Consider the following 20,749-nt stretch of genomic DNA (forward strand, 5'->3'; position numbering starts at 1 on the left):
AGAAACCTAAAATGATGAAGTCTGAGCCTGCCAAGTGAAGTGCAGGATGTCATTTACGTGCCCAGACTGACTATCATTGGTAGTCATTAGTAGTAGCACCAGGGCTGGGTAGATTTCTATACCAGTTGCGTGTCCCTGGTGTTCATTGCCATGTGTTTTTATTGACTTGCACATGGTACGTCTGCAGCCAGGACTAGTTCATTGAGCCACCACACTGCTGATGCCATTTTGCCTTTTGCATCAGCACTGTACCTAACTGAGCATCTGCTTCCTCATGTGCACAGGGGAGAACCTGTGGCTGCCAGAGAGTGAGGAAGCCTGGGATTTCGTGATCAAAGACATGTGCAATAGTTTCAATGCTGACACAATACAGCAACTGCTCCAGGACGTTGATTTTGACCAAGGTAAATGAACCTATTCCCGTATTTTCTTACATAGTGCAAGAAGTAAGTATAAGTGAACTGGCTGGTTTGGTTAGACCTTGCCAAAGAGTTTTATAATTCATCGCTATCAACAGCCCAAGCAACTGTTGCAGGATGACAATATACAGCACTCATGGAACAGCACATTTTGCCATTGACACATGAAAGCAAAACGCTTATATTGCAAACTGAAACATTATCTCGGAATTATGCATAGTCACTCAGACACAAACCTTATCTGAGATCGCTTGCATCAGGACATAGGCGAGGTTTCAGGGGAGGTTGAAGTTGATGCCAAGCGTGCTGCGCACTAAGCTTTGCCAATTGATGCATTGACACATTTACACCTGGTTGCTACAGCATGCAAACAAACAATTCCTTGCAGAGGACTTTTCATCTGAATGGAGCTCCATCAGTAATTTTCACCTTAAATGGCACCGTACACTGATTACACCTCATAGAAGACTAAAAATTTACATATAGCACGTGTTAGCTGTGATAGTGGGAATGCAGTGTTGTGTGAACTCACTCACAGTTGCGCTATTTTTCACAATTTGTAATTCCCTCACCCTCCTCTTCACAGAAAGAAACCTTCACAATGGCTGCTGCTATACTGGCTGCAGTTAACTGTCATATACAGTCAAACACCTTTATAACAAAGTTCTCGGGACCTCAAAAATCCTTCACTATGCAGGTCACTTAGTTGTAAAGGTCGCTCACTGTACTGCTCACAATAGAGCAGGCTAAGTACGTACGTAAAATAAAAGAAAACATTTACCCAACATGAAATCAAGAGAGTTGGTGAAATAAGTCGCTAATTTTTTGTGCACAGTTCATCTGACATAATGTACAAGCGCAGCCAACCTTATTACATCGAGCTTCACAGCATGCTAAGCGGCAAAACACAGGAGCTAAATTAAGTAAAGCTGCAGATCATCAAGTAATGTTATTGCTTACCGTGCTGTCAAAATTTATGGCTCATTTACAGGATCATCACTGTTGCCTTTGTAAACATTCACACCCTTTCCTACCCTAGATGACTTTGAAGACATCGTCGGTTGTCAGTTACAAATACATCATGGCATCATCATCAAATACGATGTATTCGTCAGCCATTGGCACCCGTTGGTGCATTATAACAAGCAGTATACGAGTCAAGCAATTCCTGAAGCAGTGCAGCAAGACTTCTGATATCAGCACATTCGTCAAGTGCGTAGCTAGCGCTGCTGTTAGCATTAGCACAGAGCACACCTCGATGACTTCTATGGAGAGAAGTGGTGGCAGCACTACGTGGCGTTCGTTGTAAAGCAAAAAATCAGCCGCTGGGAACACCGAATTCTTTCGTTTCACAGACAACTTCGTTGTTGTGGTCTTCATTGTAGAAGTGTTCGCAATACTTGTGAAACATAGGAATTCAGCCGGGACATAGTCAGTCTTTTATTATACAGGTCATTTTGCTGTAGAGGCATTTGTTGTAAAGGCGTTCGACTTTAAATTGTTCCACACAGCTTGCACAAAGTGTTTATTTGTACATTGTAGGCTGCTGGAACCAGCAGCACATTCTGTATGTTCGGGTTAAACAGGAGCATAATTATATTGGCTGACTGCTGAGTTGGTGTGAATTCATAGTGAAAAAAACAAAAGAAATTCCAACAGGACCCATCTCACGATGAATGTCAATCTTAATGTGATTAGCGTTAAAGCAATGTAGCGACACATTGCATTGCCACCACAGATACACAAAGTGACAATCTCACTGCCATATGATACCATGACACCGTATATCATGTAGTCACTGCACCCCTCTTGAAACTCCATATTATCCCCAGTATCCTGGCTACAATATAGTTGCAATGGCTCTCTATCAAGCGGCCATGCTCAAAGCAGAGGTGGCTGTTGTGGATCGGGCGCTATCGCCTTAATGTATTTAAGGCTACATACCCCTTGTGTCACCTTGGCACCCCATTCCCTTTTGCAGAGTAGCCAACCAGACACTTCACCTGGTTAAGCTCTCTGTCTTTCACCTCTTATTTTCCTTCCTTCCTTCCTTGACACGTCCATTTTGGTGGATTGGCCAAGAATGGGCGCATACTATCAATATCACATACGCTGTCTTTAAATTGTCTGTTCGGGCACAGACCCCGTGGCCCATGTTGTCTGCTTGGCAAGACAGCAGCCAGCACATGCCAGGTGGTCCAAGCTAGTAGACAACTTGGATCACTGGGTGAAAGAGGTTAGATGCAAACAGAAAAACCGGAAAGTAGGTGGTCAGGCTCCCATAATATGCTAATCACATTAAAACATCGTGAAAGTTAGGACACAGATACAAGCGACTGAACGACACAAGCGCTGACAATCAACTGATTTACTGAAGAAATGCAAGGGCGTAGAAAATTTTCAGGGGACAAGTGGTCATGCACAAGTGACAGCTAATCAAATAATGTCCCCTGTGTCGTCTGCCGAACAAGCCATTGTTAAACACTATCACAAAACACTGTCAAGGATCAGTGGAAAACTAGTGCTTGTGTTTTTCAGCCACCTCTAGTGTCCGTCTCCCAAATTTCACACTGATTTTTACACCACGAATATATATGTTGTGTAATGCATCCACTCAGCTTATGAGTTGAATCAGCTCTTATTTATTGTTATCTGCTTATCCACTTTATCAACCAAAGTCAGTTGCACTAATTTTTAATTATTGGAATAATACCTAAAAAATCATAGAGCATGCTTGAAAATGTTTAATGCATTTATTAGAAACAAGTTGGCTCTTGTATACCTTCTTTTGATCTTCATGTGTAGACTTAAGACAGGCCCCCAAAATGTATTTTGAAAATGCATTGTTAATGCATCTGGTCCTGCAATGTACCACTGTTAAACAATGTCCGTTAAATGGACCTCACAAACTTGTCACAAAAAAAAAATAACTGGCTGCTAGTACCACTAGTTTATCAATATACAGTCTACATTAGCATTGTCATTCTTAAGGTAGGATTATTGCTGCATGTGATGAATAGTGTGAAGCTGGTGACAAAAGGCAGTTAAAAATCTGGCACAGTCTGGTAGTCATATGCCTAAGAGCCACTGGTTTTTGGTAAAAATAAATGTTGAAAAGGTAATTTATAGATTTTTGTTAATTAGCAACTAATTACCACATATCACCCCATGGTCACCACCACTGAAGGCATGTTTCCGAAGAAACTGTCCTTTTATTTCAAAACGGCTACTTTTCAATATTTCTTAGTCTTTGTACAAACACCCAGCTATAAAGGAAATCCGTAGAGGGTTCTCAGAAAGCTTTCTGCAAGAGGGATTTGCCACTTCAGAGGTATAATCGGTCAGCTAGCTCATTTTAAGGGTTTCCTTTCATTTTTCCTAACATTGCACCACTTTGCCACTTTGTCAGTGCCTACCCATACCCTGGAACCTATGATCATGGCCACCGATGGAGATGGGCTTGAGGCCTCCATGGGCAGACTCTCCCTGGGTGGCGAAGCAAGCCGCGGTGAAACAGAAGCTGGAAGTCAACGCAATAGCCCGGCCTGTCCCTGCCAGAGCTCTGAAGAGGCTGTCATCAAGGTTGAAGACAAGTCAGCCCACTGTTCAAAGCGTGACTCATTTGATGGCTCAACAAGTGTTTACAGCAGTAAGACAAGCGACCGGCTTGGCACGGCGATGTATGCACTGATCTGCTGGCTGACAAAAGAGCTCGTGAGCAAGTGCTCCACAAAAACCCTGACCAGGCTGGTTGCTGAAATTATTCCAATCTGTGACCTGCATGGCAACAAGTGAGTGATGCTCACAGAATCTAGCTACTGTGGTCGGTTTGACACTCATAGAAAGGCTAAAGCCCTTGGGCGGTGGTCAGCGCTTGTGTTTGTCTTTTCCCTTTTGTCCCATTTTCACATGCTGTTATTTCATTCTATGAATATAGCTACCATGCATGACAGAGACGGGCGTGTAAAATGAGCAAAATGAGTGTAAAATGCAGACTAGATCAAAATCAGTCAAGCTGTACCAAATCACTCCTTCAGTCCGAGACTTCAGCATGCCAGCACTGTTCCCGTTCATTAGAGGTAGACGATATGCACTCTAGTAATGGAGGTTTATCTCCACTGCTGCACTTGTGCCTTATGTACCAACATGTCAACTTGCTGAAGCCCTGAGATATAGATGGCATGTTGTCTCAAATGCTAGCCCTGACCCCAAATGCACGTGTACAGAAATTTACGAGATAAACTGATGCAGACTGGGCCACACTGGAATATGTAAGAATAGAATTGAAACCATTTGCTTGCGTTTAAAATGATCCCTGCAAGCTCTCTTGCCTTTGCAAAAAATATAGGCACCAGTGGCAACTTGTCACTGAACACTTATTTTTCATTTTTTCACTGTGTCGTTCAAGGGACTGACAACTGATTTTCAAAAATGTGTAGATATTTTTTAGGAAAAAATACAGTTAAACCCACTTATAGCACTATGCAAGTGCCAAGAAAATTCTGTTGCTATAACTGATAATAGTTATAACCAGGTTAAACACAAAAAAAATGGCGGACCGACATCCAACATTGTAATTAGACAGAACGAAGTACAGTCGGGAACCAACTTCTAACCGCGTGTGAACTTCTGTGCGTGTTCTATAGTAAAATAAAACACTTACTGCAATGTTTCCATAAATCTGGCTACTGAGTGCCTACGCTCGAAGGAAAAAGAACACCAGTTGCTGGGGGGAAAAAAAACACGAGCTGCCACACCCGCCTGCGTGCCGCGCACATGCCGCCTGGCACATCTTCGACACATTGCGAGCTTCGTATGCATTTCTCCCGTCACCCCCTGACCCTTCCGACTGGTGTTTTAAATGTGTGGAAGGTTGCCGCAGCTTGCACTTTTTCTTTTCCAGGATTTTGCCTTTTTCTTGTGGCACAGGCAGCCATAGTCAGATTTAATTGCTACTATAACCAATAACGCAGCATGGGAACATTGTAGTAGGCTGTTTGTTTTACCATAGAACACACAAAAGTTCACGGTCCTGTTATATCCAACATTTTGTTAAAACCGATATTGTTATAAGTGGGTTTGACTGTATTTTGATCTAAAAACTCAGCTGTGTATGGATGATGGCAACAGTGGCAATAGATAGTGATGGCAAAAACAGTGATAACAAATATTAATGAGCAACTGAAAACTTCACATGTGGCTTTGGTGGCAAGGAAATAAATTTTTATGGAATAATGTAATTGCAGTTCTGGCATGCTGCAGAGGCCATGAGAGATTTCAACAAAAGCTATTTGCAAATTACAGATGGTAGAGGCACATTTTTTGCATAAGGTATTTGCAGATCGTAGAGGCACATTTTGTTGTAAATATGCTTCTGCACTCACTGTATTTTAGTGGCCCCACTGCAGTTTTCAGTGAATGTGATCACGGGTGCACGTTATTCAAGTAGTGCGCGCTAGTAGTGTGCGGGTCACTCTTATGCCATCAACAAGCTATATAAACAGGCACAGTTGAAGCCGAGAGTGAAAGGCATGATTCAAGTAATGTTTGGTGGGGACACGTACCAAGAGATGTCGGAGCTACAGTGAATGAAATACAGGTAAAACAGGCTACCATGCCAGCCAGTCCCCTTAGTGTAACACTGGCAGCTTGCGTGTTTGTCCTGCCCTTCTGTACATTGAGTGTTTGTCCTGCCCCCCATAGTACATCTTTGTTGCTCCACTCTCCTCTTGTCAGTCTTGAGGGCACCACTGTAAACTTTGCAATTCCACAGGCATTGTGGAACACCAGTGGCACGTGTGAAAAAGCATGAGGCTTCCCTGATGACGCACAGTTCAACTGCATAAAAACTTAGCTCGCATGCCTGCTGGCATCGGTGGTCCATAAAACTTCATATAAGGCCCCCGCATAATGCCAATATTTACCCCATATTTCTTTTTTTTTCTATTTTGTTACGATCATTGTGATAGCTATGCTAGCAAATGTGTAGTTTTTATATTTAAGAGCTGCAGCATTAGTATAGCTTTGCTCACATCAATGCCATCTTGACAGAGCCTCAATTTGATGGCAGTTGATATGTGAATGACACAAGGACAAAGCAGAAGGGTATGCTGGATGTAATAGTACCATACTTTCCGGATTATAAGTCGCACGGGTATGTAAGATGTGCATATTTTAAGGCAGTCGGCATAATGAAATGATGCACGCATGTACACTCACCGCAAGATGCTAAACTTACCCATTTCAAGGCATTAAATTTCAGTAAACAAAACTTTCATGAGCCACAAATTCTAGCAGAGAAAATTCTTCAACCAACACTCTTCTTGGCATAGTAGAACAATATTTATGGCACTTCATTCGAAGGCTTTGAAGGCCTTGTCCTCCAACGCACTGTCAAGAAACTTTAGCTACTTCAGCCGGCAGCTTCACTCGGTAACCATCATCGTCCTCCGAAAAAAGTTTACTAGGCACATCCCTGGCATTGCGTCTGTGGCATGTCGTACTCAGAACGAACACAAAAATGATCAAAACATGCCTGAACCTTCCTGACGACACGCTTACAAAAAGTGAAATGGCGATTGAAAGCTGGAAGAAATATAGTGAGGATATAGTGCATATAGTGACTATGCTGAAAGCACTACGACTTCTCGCGTGGGCAACTGATGATGATAGCCAAGTGCGGCTTTTGTAACTGGTATATCTTGAGCACCGCAGCATAACACTAAATATTGTGCACCCTTTAGTTAAGTCGTCAGTTTAATGGGTTTAACCTTTTCTTTAAAAAAATTAAGCTATAACAGCAAACTATCGCATGACTTCCAATCACTCAGGCACGTAATCACGGAGGCTACGTTGGCGGCCTTCACTGCTGCTACCCGACTACTGCCGCCACACTGCCCACACAGTGAGCCCTAGGAGCTAACATCTGTACCGACGATCACTCCACTGTTAATACAAAATTTCTTTCAGATTGCTGTCGCGCACAGTTTCTTATACCACCCCTTCCCCCCCCCCCTTTCCAAAAAAGAAGGGGGTGGGGGAAGAAAGAAAAATTGCACATATTGGTCGCACTAGCATGCATGATTTCATGCATATATAAATTGCACCGTTGTATAAAGCGCACTGGTGAAAATTTTGGAGGAAAATCTCGACTTATATGCCAGAATATGCGGTACTTTGCAGTGGTGTATTGGGTGTTCATGGCTCAATGTGCCACCCTGCAGTGGGTAACTAAAACACATGCCTCATCTACCTCCGAATATTTGCTCCGGTATGTTTTGGTCCTTACATGTCTGTCTGCAACCTGTGTAACAGATTTTTTTTTGCTCACACTTTCTTTTCCCTTTCACAACAGCGCTCTGCACGTGGCTGTGAGGCACGCTCCACATTTACTTGATCTCCTTCTGAAGATCCTGGCAAACACGAAGAAGTACAGCATGTGTATCAACAGGCAGAATGATGGAGGCCAGGTGAGGCTTGGTTGGCCGTTGTACACACCACAGCTTGTAGACATCACAGCAGCATGCACATATGTACCGATACACGAGAGTCCAGTGTGGGCCACAAGAACAGGGTTGTCCTGAGAAGGGCACAGAGCATAACTTTCTTTGCCTGTCACTCTGGCAACCTCAGCCCCTTGATAGCCAAATTAAAGGAGTACCAACATATTCCCTACTTCTTTCTTTTTTTACAATAGATGAAGGTTCTGGACCTCAAAACTATGGAAGAAATACTGGCAAGCCTTGGAGCACCCTGTATAATTTACTGTGTAGATTTTCTACGAATCAGTTTTGGTTTAATTTCTCAGCACAGAGTTTCTCACTACATTACCTAGACGGAAAACTGACACCACGCCGCTGTTGTATGCACGGGAATGCTAAGATACGGGAATGCTAAGATTTCCCTGTAGGTAATATTGTGGGGAACTCTGTTTCCCAGGAGGCGTATGCACCCTCACGTCATAACACAAAAGGTGGACATGTGGAAGCAGAACATCACAACATTTTGGCACTCACTTTGGCTCACTCAATCATCTGCTGTACTCATTACTCAACCCGATATAGTCAAATACACTTTGATACACTGCCACTGTCATACACTGTCAAATACACTTTGATTTTGGCCATTTGCAAACCTCAATTTTTGTATTAACAAATAGCCTATAGATTCAACACAAACATGCTTTCATTGCTCCTACTTGCGCGACTGGCCGCTCGAGGCGGTTTGCGTGTATTTTCTGGCATCTTTCACACTCTGAAAAACTTTTATGTAGCACGTATTGAGCACCAGAAAGCTGTATCGGTAGTTTCTCATGTTGCTCTACAATTTTCTCATTGAAACTTTTCATCTAATTATAATATTTGAGAAATTGATTAATTAATTACGACTTTGAATTTAAATTTATTTGCCAAAGGGATACAAAATTGATGAAAATACATAAGCATGTGGATCCTTAGCATCAAGCTAGTTTGGATCCATACATAAATAATAACAGAGATTTATATTTACACAATATCAATTTCAACAGTTGTGTGTTTATGCAGGTAGCAGACATCTTGTATTGTAATTATAATTCAATGTTAATACAGGTCTTTGTAATGGTGTTTCAGCTTAACAAAAAAGTATTTACATTGTTTTCCGTGTACAGGAAGACTGTTCCACAAAGTACAACCAATGCTAGGTAGCCACCTTTTGCCATATACATTTTTTTACAAGTGGCTGCAAGAAGTTCCCGGCTTCGTACCCTCTTGTTGGAAACCGGGAAGACATGAATGATGATCAGTGAAGTGGACCATTGTTAGTTATGCAATTATGCACCATAATTGTAGTTTTCTAGTTTATTTATCTAATTAGGTGGAATGCAAAAAATACTCTATCTCGAAGTGACAGCAAACAGCATTACCTTGGTTCGGTCCAGCTACGTGGCATTTGCATATTTTTAAATCTTGCTGCATGATAGTTGGGACACCCTATTTATGAGCGTGTGTGAGTGTGTGCGGACTATACTGGTCGCCACCCTATGAGGGCCCCCCCTTTACTGAAGGGAGACTTTAAACCCTAACTTTCACTAAGCCAAAACTGTTATACAGTTAAACCTGCTTATAACGAACCTCCATATAACGAATTCCTGGATATAATGAAGTTTTTCTATTCCCCACCGTTACTCCATAGAAGCACATGTATTTGAGACCTCTACGTAACGAAGGGGCAGCGGGAGACCCCCTCGAAACAACAAATTTTCCCCGCCGACAACCTAGAGATTTCGCCCCAAATTTTATCATTTTTGCGCGAGCAGCAACCGGAAGCACCTTCTCCGCCGCGACGGAATGCGAAGCGAGCGCACGTGTGAGGCGGGCCTGCATCCCTCGACCCGGCAATCTTACCACGAGAGTGACCTTTCCCCCTCCCTTCATTCAAACCTGATCCTGCCGCTTGCTGCAGCTGGCCTAGCCCGCCAAGCCGGCACTCTCCGTTTCCAGTTGATGTTGCCGACGCGCTGGCAGACGCTGTGACACATCACACTCGATCAGCGCGGACACGCGCTGTCAAACGCTGGCGGCGTGTGGAAGTGCCGCTGCAGAAGTGAGAGAAGGGGCCTTCGTGCTGTTTTCTGTCGCTTCAATGCAAACTGAGCGCCGACAACACACAGCACACACAAAGCTATGAGCCGCCGACGCACCTACACTGCCTAGACTCTGCCACAATGCAGATCGCTTTCAAGATACGGCCCGCGTGCTGCCGCGCAGTACGCAGTTGGTGCCAGAGTACAGTACAATGCCGACCACTATCCCTCCTCCCTCGCTCTCTCACCGGTGCCTCGAGCGCAACCAAAGAAGGCGCACTTCCTCCCTGCTTTTCTTTCTTGCGCGCGCGAGATTTAGATGTTGTCGTTGGCTCCCCTCACACATTTTCACTCGCACATACAGCGTGCGGCGACTGCGTTATCGCTCTTGGACTTCATACGGAACATCGATGAGCCAAAACCAATTTTAGGGCCACAAGGCGTCATAGTCACCATCTTGAGATAGCAAATACGGATCTCAAGGGCCATACTTTTGCTGGCAGAAATCGCAAATACGTCATAGTTGTCGCCCCCGGCACTTTGGGCAGCCAATGCCATCGTCAAGCCACCAAGCCAAGCGACAGGAAAACTCAAAATGGCCACTCGGGCAGGCACGGGGTGGCAGTTCACAACGTATGATGTGGGAACGGTCCCACAGTTGCGACGCAACAGCGGGGTTACCAATGCATTGTGTTCTATGGGAGCTGTGCCGGGACCGGCCGAAAACGACCTAACAGCCGGGAAAATACAGCACCCGGGATACGACGCTACGACGCAATCGTGACGCTCGCTCTTCGTTTCCGATGCCTCGTGCTTATGCGAAACGACACGCGTCCATGCATCCAGTACCTGGTGTGACATTCCAAGGATGAGTGCTTTGACGAAAACGGAAAACGGGTGAGCGTTGCAATCGAGGGCGCGTTAGAATCGAGTAAATACGGTAAGCATTTTTCGAATTTTCGTGCCGAACCTGCATATAGCGAAATCCTCTTTATAACGAAGTTTTTTGGGCATTTGTCAATTTCGTTATGTCGAGGTTTAACTGTACAAATAGTTACTTTGGTAAATTGAGAAAAATGCATACCGGAGTGGCAACTCCAGCAATTTTTCGATGTCCACTGACTTTAATAAAATTCTGAATATACATTCTCTTTTGTACTCTGATTATCTGTGCCAGATGATATAGCTGCAACTCATTTAGTTTTCCTGAAAGTGAACTTTAAAGATTGGTTGCATGTTCCCAACTCATGCCCACTTATGGACGACTTTTTATGGGCCACCCTTTGTTTGTGACGTCAAGAGTCTACGCCACCATGTCGCCCAGAAATGCAAAAACTGGCTCCTTTTTCTACGAGGCGGCGGCCAACAATCATCGTTTTGACAGACGTGATAATCGGTGCTTCTCTTCATTTTGCCACACCATAATGCATTGAACTTAAGCACGTCAGCTGCCTTGGCGGCGACAGATGGTCAAATGCAAACGGCTATCTTTTAGCGCTCATACTGTCGTTGAAATTGTCGCTGAAATTGCCACTGTCTAGTTCGAAAGAGCTGTAAAAGCTCCCTGTGTCGTCAGGAGACATCATCAGATTCACTTTGCCATGTGTGCTGTGCGTTTAGCACGCGTTCTGCGAGTTTACATTACAGTAGTGTAGGATCTGACGTCATCGACTCGTCGTGACGTCACATGCAGCAGCTACCTGCTTTGGTTTAAGTACCTCGTTTATTGGTTATTTAAAATTATTGATGAGTTTCTAAGCAAATTGAACCATCCTACCAGTGACAGGACTGTCAATGCCATTTGAAAATGACAATATCCTAATATTGTTAAAAAACTCCAAAGATGCCCTTTAAGAGAAAGAAAAGAGCAAGTCTTGATTGAAAGTTAAACTTCAATGCATTTCGGTTCTTCATTTCTATTGCAGACTCCATTGCATGTGGCCGCACAGAGTGGGCGGCATGACCTAGTCATGATTCTCTTGGACTGTAGTGCTGACGCTGCACTTGTAGACCATAGAGGCCGCACCGCCTTGCACTGTGGGGTGCTGGGCTCCCTGCCTGGGGGGACTCTCAAAAGGATGCTGTCCCAGCCACAGCTGCAGCCCAATGCAGCCGACAAACAAGGTGCCTATAAACCATAATAAGTTGCTACAGTGGAATCTCATTGATACGATTCTGCGTAATACGTTTTTCAGGATAATACATTTTTTGTTTATTCTAGGCCAGTGTCTTATAGGAGCAATGTATTTTGGATAATACGATTTTGGGATGATACATTTTATTTTCTGGTTCCCGTGAAGATTGTATCAACGAGATTCTACTGTGCATTGTCAAGTTTGAGCAATGGAATTTGAACGGGAGAGTGATGGATGACACGAATGCTCATGCATGTTGTCTGCCTTTGCCCTGTTCAAAAGCACCATTTCTTTCATTACCCATGTATGCACCAATCGGCCCAAAATAAGGGGTCCTGAACCAACCATCAGGCTTGGTGAAAAAACAGTCCACAGATTGCATACGCTGCTGTGAACATCTCAGGCAAATTTTGCAATCATGCGCAGCACATGGAGCTCACAAGCGGAGCATGGAGTCACCTTTTTCTGAAATACAGTGGAATCTCATTGATACGATTCTGCATAATACGTTTGTTCGGAATAATACATTTCTATTTCTTTTCCCACTAATACGATTTGGTTGGGTAATACGTTGGATAATATGATTTTTGGATGATACACTTTATTTGCCGGGTCCTGTGAAGATTGTATCGACGAGATTCCACTGTATTCTCTTTTCAAACAGAGGCCCTCTCCTCACCCGTTTCTAAGCTGCTGGTGTCTTGCATATGTTGTCATATGCATGATTCCCATAGACAGCTGCTAATGGCCAATAGCTGATATCAATCAAGAAGTATGTTTGGATCAGTACGCTTCCTGCTACGGTTACTGTTTATATTTCTTGACGCAGTTTACAAACAGGCTGAAGTTAGTGAAAATCTCTGTTTGGAATTTCGGAAAGAATTATGTACTTCTGGAAGTAGCCTACTATCGTGTGCTCACACTCAGCCACGCCCGTCTGCATAGTAACGAAACATTGGCCACACTGCTTATCGGTGTCCTAGCAGTCGGGTCTCACTAATTTCTATTAGTTTGGAACACTCAATTAGCTTCGAACCACTCGTACCATGTATGCTTGCCAGCGGGTGCTAACTCCTGGCAGCTCCTGCCGGACGCCTTGGGAGACATCGCTTCGTAGTGAGCTAGTTATTGATGTATCGGGAAGCGTTGCACGTACAAACGGACAAACACAGGAAAATACGTGAATGGATAGAGCGCAAACTTTCAACTGGTTTTTTATTTGTGTAGAAGCCACATTATGTAGACTGCTTTGACACGTGCCCAAAAAAGGAAGGGGGGAGGAAGGGAGAAGGAGGGGGAGGGTTGCAAATCACGCCCACCTCAATTCAACAGCAGCTGCGCAGAAAATTATTTTCCGCTCGATACAGGGTAACAGAAGTGTCCCTTATGCAAGTATCGCCTTTTATCTTGATATAGAAGGCTTCTAAAAGTTCTCGGGGAAGTTTTGTCGTTACTCCTGCCTAAAACCTTAATGCTATGAAACATAGGCACACAACCTTTGCATGCAATGCAATGAGCAGGTAAGTGCGCTCCTTCTCTTAATTTTGATTGACAAGACATGCTCCCCCGCGCGTTCATTCACGCTGCGCCCTGTTTGGCCCACATATACCCGTCCGCATTTGAGCGGGATTTGGTAAACAACGCCCGTGGCACACTTCACGTACGGTTCGGCATGCTTCACTCCGCAACCGCTTCCCCAAAGTCCTCCATTGATCCTCGGGCATAACCCAGATAGCTTTTTTGGAGCGGAAAAAACCACCGGGACGCCACTGTTGGCCACTTTTTTTATGTTGTGGGCGACTTTGTGCATATATGGCACGACCGTGGTCTTCTTTCAGGTGCTCAGTGCTGCTGCCACGTTTTTCTTGTTTTACCTTCTCAAGAAGTTTCTCAGCCACAGCCGTGATGACCTCGCAGGGGAAGCCGGCTGAATTCAGCCTGTTAATCTGATTGTAGAAGCTGTCATGCATTGCATGCGGACAAGACTTTGTGAGAGCAGATTCCAGGCACGAGTTTGCAATCGCCCTCCTAACTATCTTCGAATGTGCAGAATCATATGGAAGAAGCTCTTTCTGTGATCGTGGAGCGTAATGCCAGCAGATATGATGCAAGCCTATCTGTAATTTAATATCTAAAAACTGTAACAAACCATTAGTTGGCAGTTCGTGAGTAAAAGTCAAACCATTGCCATATTGTCTAAAAAGCGTTAAAATGCTATTCACAGAATCTGTGTTGGTCAAGGTTGTTTGTTTGGATAAAACAATTAAAAAATCGTCGACATACCTAAAAGCCTTGAGTACCCCTTGGTTAGAAAATTCATGATTCAGGGTATTGTCAATAGCAGCTAAAAATATATCACATAGGATCGGGGCGACACAGGAACCGATACGAATACCTTTCCTTTGAATGTAAAAGTCATCGTTAAAAGATATAAAGGTGGCCTGCAAATAAAATTCGAGGATGGACATGAAGCTGTCTACTGCAACCCCAGCGGAGTTTTGAAATGCTATTTCGCCATTCCTTTCAATGCATTCTCTGACGGCAACAAACAATTTATCATGAGGTACCGAATAAAACAAGTCCTCCACATGAACAGAAAGTACGTAGTTAACAAGAGCATTGGACTTCAAGAAATGCACAACATCACCAGAGTTCTTTGTGGCGAATGGGTCTTCAACCTGTAACGCACTCAAATGTTTCTGCAAGTACTGGCTAATTAGGAATTGCCATGAACCGTTCTCACTGACAATTGTTCTGAATGGCACAGAGTCCTTGTGGGTTTTTGTAGTAAAGAAAACTGAAAGCGCTTTCTTTTTGCAGTTAGTTATCGAACATGCAAGCTTAGTCAATTCATTATCCCTGCAAAGAGCTGCAGCTCTGCTCTTGATTCTTGTGGCACTCGGTTTTACACGAACAAAGTTCTTAGCAATAGCTTGACCCGCCTTTTGGCTGAATTCTTCTCCTCGTAAGACGACGAATCCTCCATTCTTATCAGCCTGCAGTAATCGCAGATTGTTTTGCTTGAAGAACAAAACTACGCTTCTAGTCGGGTCTTTCGAGTGCTTGGTGGACGTCATGTTTACCGTTTTTGTAAGGGCTTCTACACCTTCTAGAAGGCATCTTTCACGTCCTTCTGTGTCAGCCTTGCTTGAAACTCGCCGGTTCAGGGCTAGTAAGTCATGGGCAGGAACCGAGGGTTCATAACTGTACTTTGGGCCCTTGTTAAGTATGCATGCAACTTCCTCGGGCAGCACAACGTCTCCCAGGACTATAAAGCCTTTTGGCTCCTCCTTCTTGCTCGTTGCTCTAGTATGGGCGAGGACCTGGTGAAGACACCGCGCCCACCAAAATTCAGTCATCTGGGCAGCAAATCGTCTGGCAGACCGTAGCTTGGTTTCCGCTAGCCAAGCCGGGTCAGAGGCATAGCAAAGCGATCGTAGAAGATCTTGGAACCTTCGCACCTGGCACCACAGTTCCGATCTTAAATATCTGCATATGCGCCTCAAAAGGCCCACTCGCGGTTTGAGGCAGCCGAACATTTCACTTACATCTTCTGGTATGATTCTCTTTCGCAGGCAGTTGGCGATGTACCTGGCGCGACATGTTGAGCTGATGATGAGATTGTGATGATGATGATGAGCTGATGATGAGTTGAGATAATCTCATCATCAGCTAGATCACTAGAGCAACGAGCAAGAAGGAGGAGCCAAAAGGCTTTATAGTCCTGGGAGACGTGCTGCCCGAGGAAGTTGCATGCATACTTAACAAGGGCCCAAAGTACAGTTATGAATCCTCGGTTCCTGCCCACGACTTACTAGCCCTGAACCGGCGAGTTTCAAGCAAGGCTGACACAGAAGGACGTGAAAGATGCCTTCTAGAAGGTGTAGAAGCCCTTACAAAAACGGTAAACACGAGGTCCACCAAGCACTCGAAAGACCCGACTAGAAGCGTAGTTTTGTTCTTCAAGCAAAACAATCTGCGATTACTGCAGGCTGATAAGAATGGAGGATTCGTCGTCTTACGAGAAGAAGAATTCAGCTAAAAGGCGGGTCAAGCTATTGCTAAGAACTTTGTTCGTGTAAAACCGAGTGCCACAAGAATCAAGAGCAGAGCTGCAGCTCTTTGCAGGGATAATGAATTGACTAAGCTTGCATGTTCGATAACTAACTGCAAAAAGAAAGCGCTTTCAGTTTTCTTTACTGCAAAAACCCACAAGGACTCTGTGCCATTCAGAACAATTGTTAGTGAGAAGGGTTCATGGCAATTCCTAATTAGCCAGTACTTGCAGAAACATTTGAGTGCGTTACAGGCTGAAGACCCATTTGCCACAAAGAACTCTGGTGATGTTGTGCATTTCTTGAAGTCCAATGCTCTTGTTAACTACGTATTTACTGTTGATGTGGAGGACTTGTTTTATTCGGTACCTCATGATAAATTGTTTGTTGCCGTCAGAGAATGCATTGAAAGGAATGGCGAAATAGCATTTCAAAACTCCGCTGGGGTTGCAGTAGACAGCTTCATGTCCATCCTCGAATTTTATTTGCAGGCCACCTTTATATCTTTTAACGATGACTTTTACATTCAAAGGAAAGGTATTTGTATCGGTTCCTGTGTCGCCCCGATCCTATGTGATATATTTTTAGCTGCTATTGACAATACCCTGAATCATGAATTTTCTAACCAAGGGGTACTCAAGGCTTTTAGGTATGTCGACGATTTTTTAATTGTTTTATCCAAACAAACAACCTTGACCAACACAGATTCTGTGAATAGCATTTTAACGCTTTTTAGACAATATGGCAATGGTTTGACTTTTACTCACGAACTGCCAACTAATGGTTTGTTGCAGTTTTTAGATATTAAATTACAGATAGGCTTGCATCATATCTGCTGGCATTACGCTCCACGAGCACAGAAAGAGCTTCTTCCATATGATTCTGCGCATTCGAAGATAGTTAAGAGGGCGATTGCAAACTCGTGCCTGGAATCTGCTCTCACAAAGTCTTGTCCGCATGCAATGCATGACAGCTTCTACAATCAGATTAACAGGCTGAATTCAGCCGGCTTCCCCTGCGAGGTCATCACGGCTGTGGCTGAGAAACTTCTTAAGAAGGTAAAACAAGAAAAACGTGGCAGCAGCACTGAGTGCCTGCTCAGAAAGAAGACCACGGTCGTGCCATATATGCACAAAGTCGCCCACAACATAAAAAAAGTGGCCAACAGACATGGCGTCCCGGTGGTTTTTTCCGCTCCAAAAAAGCGATCTGGGTTATGCCCGAGGATCAATGGAGGACTTCGGGGAAGCGGTTGCGAAGTGAAGCATGCCGAACCGTACGTGAAGTGTGCCACGGGCGTTGTTTACCAAATCCCGCTCAAATGTGGACGGGTATATGTGGGCCAAACAGGGCGCTGCGTGAATGAACGCGCGGGGGAGCATGCCTTGTCAATCAAAAAAAGAGAAGGAGCGCACTTACCCGCTCATTGCATTGCATGCAAAGGTTGTGTGCCTATGTTTCATAGCATTAAGGTTTTAGGCAGGAGTAACAACAAAACTTCCCGAGAACTTTCAGAAGCCTTCTATATCAAGATAAAAGGCGATACTTGCATAAGTGACACTTCTGTTACCCTGTATCGAGTGGAAAATAATTTTCTGCGCAGCTGCTGTTGAATTGAGGTGGGCGTGATTTGCAACCCTCCCCCTCCTTCTCCCTTCCCCCCCCTTCCTTTTTTGGGCACGTGTCAAAGCAGTCTACATAATGTGGCTTCTACACAAATCAAAAACCAGTTGAAAGTTTGCGCTCTATCCGTTCACGTCTTTTCCTGTGTTTGTCCGTTTGTACGCGCAACGCTTCCCGATACAGCTATGCACCAACTCGCCCAGCAAGAAGTTCTTCTAAACTAGTTATTGATAGCGCTTCAAAATGTGCAATTTGGATGTGGCTACTATCAGTTGGTAAAGCCTGGTGCAGGACAAAGCTGGTCTGCACCACATAGCACGGCCAGAATAGCGCCACATGAGCGTGCACTCTAGCCCTGTCGTGCACATAGCAAACTTCAGGAGACTATGGCATAGTGTTTGTTATTCTGAAAGGTCATTATAGTGAAAGCCCCAAAATTAACCATTCTCACCGTATGAGCTATCCACGAAAACGTTGCGGTTGGCTCTCGGCCCGCGCTGTTGCATGCGCAAAAGAGACGCTGACACCGAGAAAACCACTGACAAAGAGGAAGGTCCACATCCAAAATGCGATGTTTCTGTTTGTTTGTTTTTTTGTTTGTTTTTTGTTTGTTTTTCACATTCCTTGCTGTGGACACCACAAGTGTTTCGCCCGAGGCGGACATCTAAACTTTTTCAAAGCGCAAGCACGTGTAAATGATACCATCTAGAAAGTGCGACCGTGTGGCATCTCCAAGAGCACGGAGGCTTCATTTCTCCGCACGTATAGGTAGTAGGGCTGCAGAAAAAAGCGCAAAAGAGGCGTGCACAGAAAGAAGGGCAAAAGAAGGAAGAAACGCGCCTTCGTTGCTGGGCAACACCGTAAACTGAACTGTAAGTTCAGGGATAGCCTCTCAGGTTTGAGCGTTGTAGGCGCCAAAATTGGGAACCAGTGGCGTCTACGTGAACATCCAAAATCAAATTTGAACTGCGCACTATGATGATGTTCAGTAGGCGGAGCATTGTGGGCATCGACCTGCTCCGTCATTGCCTTTGCAGTGCAAGGCATTGAAGGAGTGGAGTACCATGGAAGGGTTCAAAGGCAATCTTTGATTGCCAATAATGCCGCTTCTTCTGAGCTCACTGAAGTACTTTTAGCTGCAAATTTCTGAAAAACTATATTTTAACGTCAAATGCATTTCTTGACTTCGACAAAAAGTGTTGCAGGGCCTCTTTAATACTCTGCTGTCAAGCTTGTCTTAGCAAGGTGCATGCAACAAGTGCTAAACAGTGCTCTTGTATGGCAGGAAACAGTGGAATGTGCTTGGGCTAGTGCCTGTTTATCATGTAAATGGGTGTTTAAGATCTGGTATTGATGAGGATGGCTAAGGAGATGCACCGCTTCCAAGCATTGTCTGTCAAAGATCAAGCAAGGTGCCTGTTGAACTTGCCATTACAGTGCAGCACCGAATAATGGACGGTTAGTCTTGCATGATGCTTCTAGGTACAGTTGCAGCGGAAAAAGATTAGCATAAGTGACTGGCAGCCGGAGCTGCAAAATCACAACACGCGGCACAAGTGACTGGTGGTTGGAGTGGCAAAACCACGACATGCTTTCTGACGGCCACCTCTGTTTTGGAAAATGGAATATGCCGCTGTGACCACCAGTCACCTGTGCTAATTTTTTTCCGCTGAGACTTTATGTGTTACTAGTTTCAGCACATGCAGCTGATAAATAATAAAAAGCACTTAAAAAGAAGTTTCATTTAGTCAATAGTCTACCATCTTTTGTGTGTGTGTGTTTCTTGTGGTATGGTGTGATAGCAAGACGGAAGCCTACAAACTTATCAGTTCTGTTATGCTTGGCCAAGGGGGAGAGATCGTAAGGTTCGTAATAGCGCAACACAAGACACGGACAATAGGAAGGAAAAACGACAACACAGCACCGTGTTGTCGTTTTTTCTTCCTATTGTCCTTGTGTTGTGCTGCTACGAACCTTACAGTGAATCCTAACCAACTGGCTTAACTTGCCGTCTTGATGCAAGAGGGAGAAAGCTGGAAATAGAGAAGGCAGGCGTGTTAACCAGAAAAATGTCTGGTTGGCTACCCTATGCTGGGGGATAGGAAAAGGGGGAATAGAAAGCAGAGAGAGAGGCAAGCAGTGAATGCATGCACATACAGGGACTGCACCATGCAGCCAAAAACATTTGCACAGGCCAGTTGTACCTAAATGTACGAAAATACCTTCACTGCCTTGTGGGTCGACTCAGTTACACTGCGGTATGGTCTTCGATATACTGATCACAGTGTTAAGCCTAAAAGCCCATACATCAACCTGCCACAGCATTGTATTCCAGGTAAGCTAGAAACAGACTCGGCGCAGTAGCCAACCAGCTTGTATCAAAACTGTGCTGACATCAATGCACCTGTACCATGAATCGCACGTGCACATGCCCCATGTGTCTGTTACAATATGCCATTTAAATATTCAGTCATCATTTATCAGCACTGAAAGTTGACCAAGCAGACGCTGCTGGATTCGGATGTGGCTCTCGGATTGCAAAACTTTCCGAGTCTATTCCCGCTCACATGTTGAAGACCACTCTTGCAAGCACGAATGAAATTTCAGATACTGTTCGCCTGCAGATCGTGCAGCGATATTACCCTAGTTTGCATATCGCTGCCTCATGAGTCTGTTCGCAAAGGCAGCTGAAGTGCACATGTGGTGTACAGTGGCCTACCTAAATCCAAATTGTGATGTAAATTTTCTTCTCTAAATTGAGAAATTATAGAAATGGATTGGAGAAAGTGGTAAAGGGTTGGTTTTGTTTTGGCTGCTTGTGGAACTCCTGGTTTCTGTGGAAACCAGTTTGAGAGCCCCTGATCTAGATGAAAGTGCAAACAAGTGAGATGGTTGCTGTTGAACTGGACTGATGTAGAGAATGGTGCCTTGGTTGGCAGACTGTGGGATAATTGC

The 20,749-nt window shown here is 44.4% G+C and overlaps 1 protein-coding gene across 2 annotated transcripts in view; it reads left to right on the forward strand.

The window, feature by feature from the left end:
• The window catches only part of LOC119437483 (nuclear factor NF-kappa-B p100 subunit-like), a 155,315-nt gene that overhangs the window by 113,871 nt on the left and 20,695 nt on the right, over nucleotides 1–20,749 (forward strand). For both annotated transcript variants that reach the window (XM_037704495.2, XM_037704496.2), the window contains exons 12-15: nucleotides 285–404; nucleotides 3,829–4,210; nucleotides 7,774–7,888; nucleotides 11,907–12,105. In XM_037704495.2, coding sequence (XP_037560423.1) covers nucleotides 285–404; nucleotides 3,829–4,210; nucleotides 7,774–7,888; nucleotides 11,907–12,105 — 816 coding nt within the window. The remainder of the gene's footprint in view (nucleotides 1–284; nucleotides 405–3,828; nucleotides 4,211–7,773; nucleotides 7,889–11,906; nucleotides 12,106–20,749) is intronic.

The sequence above is a fragment of the Dermacentor silvarum genome, chromosome 1 (genome assembly GCF_013339745.2).
Source record: "Dermacentor silvarum isolate Dsil-2018 chromosome 1, BIME_Dsil_1.4, whole genome shotgun sequence".
NCBI classification, from domain to species: Eukaryota; Metazoa; Arthropoda; class Arachnida; order Ixodida; family Ixodidae; genus Dermacentor; species Dermacentor silvarum.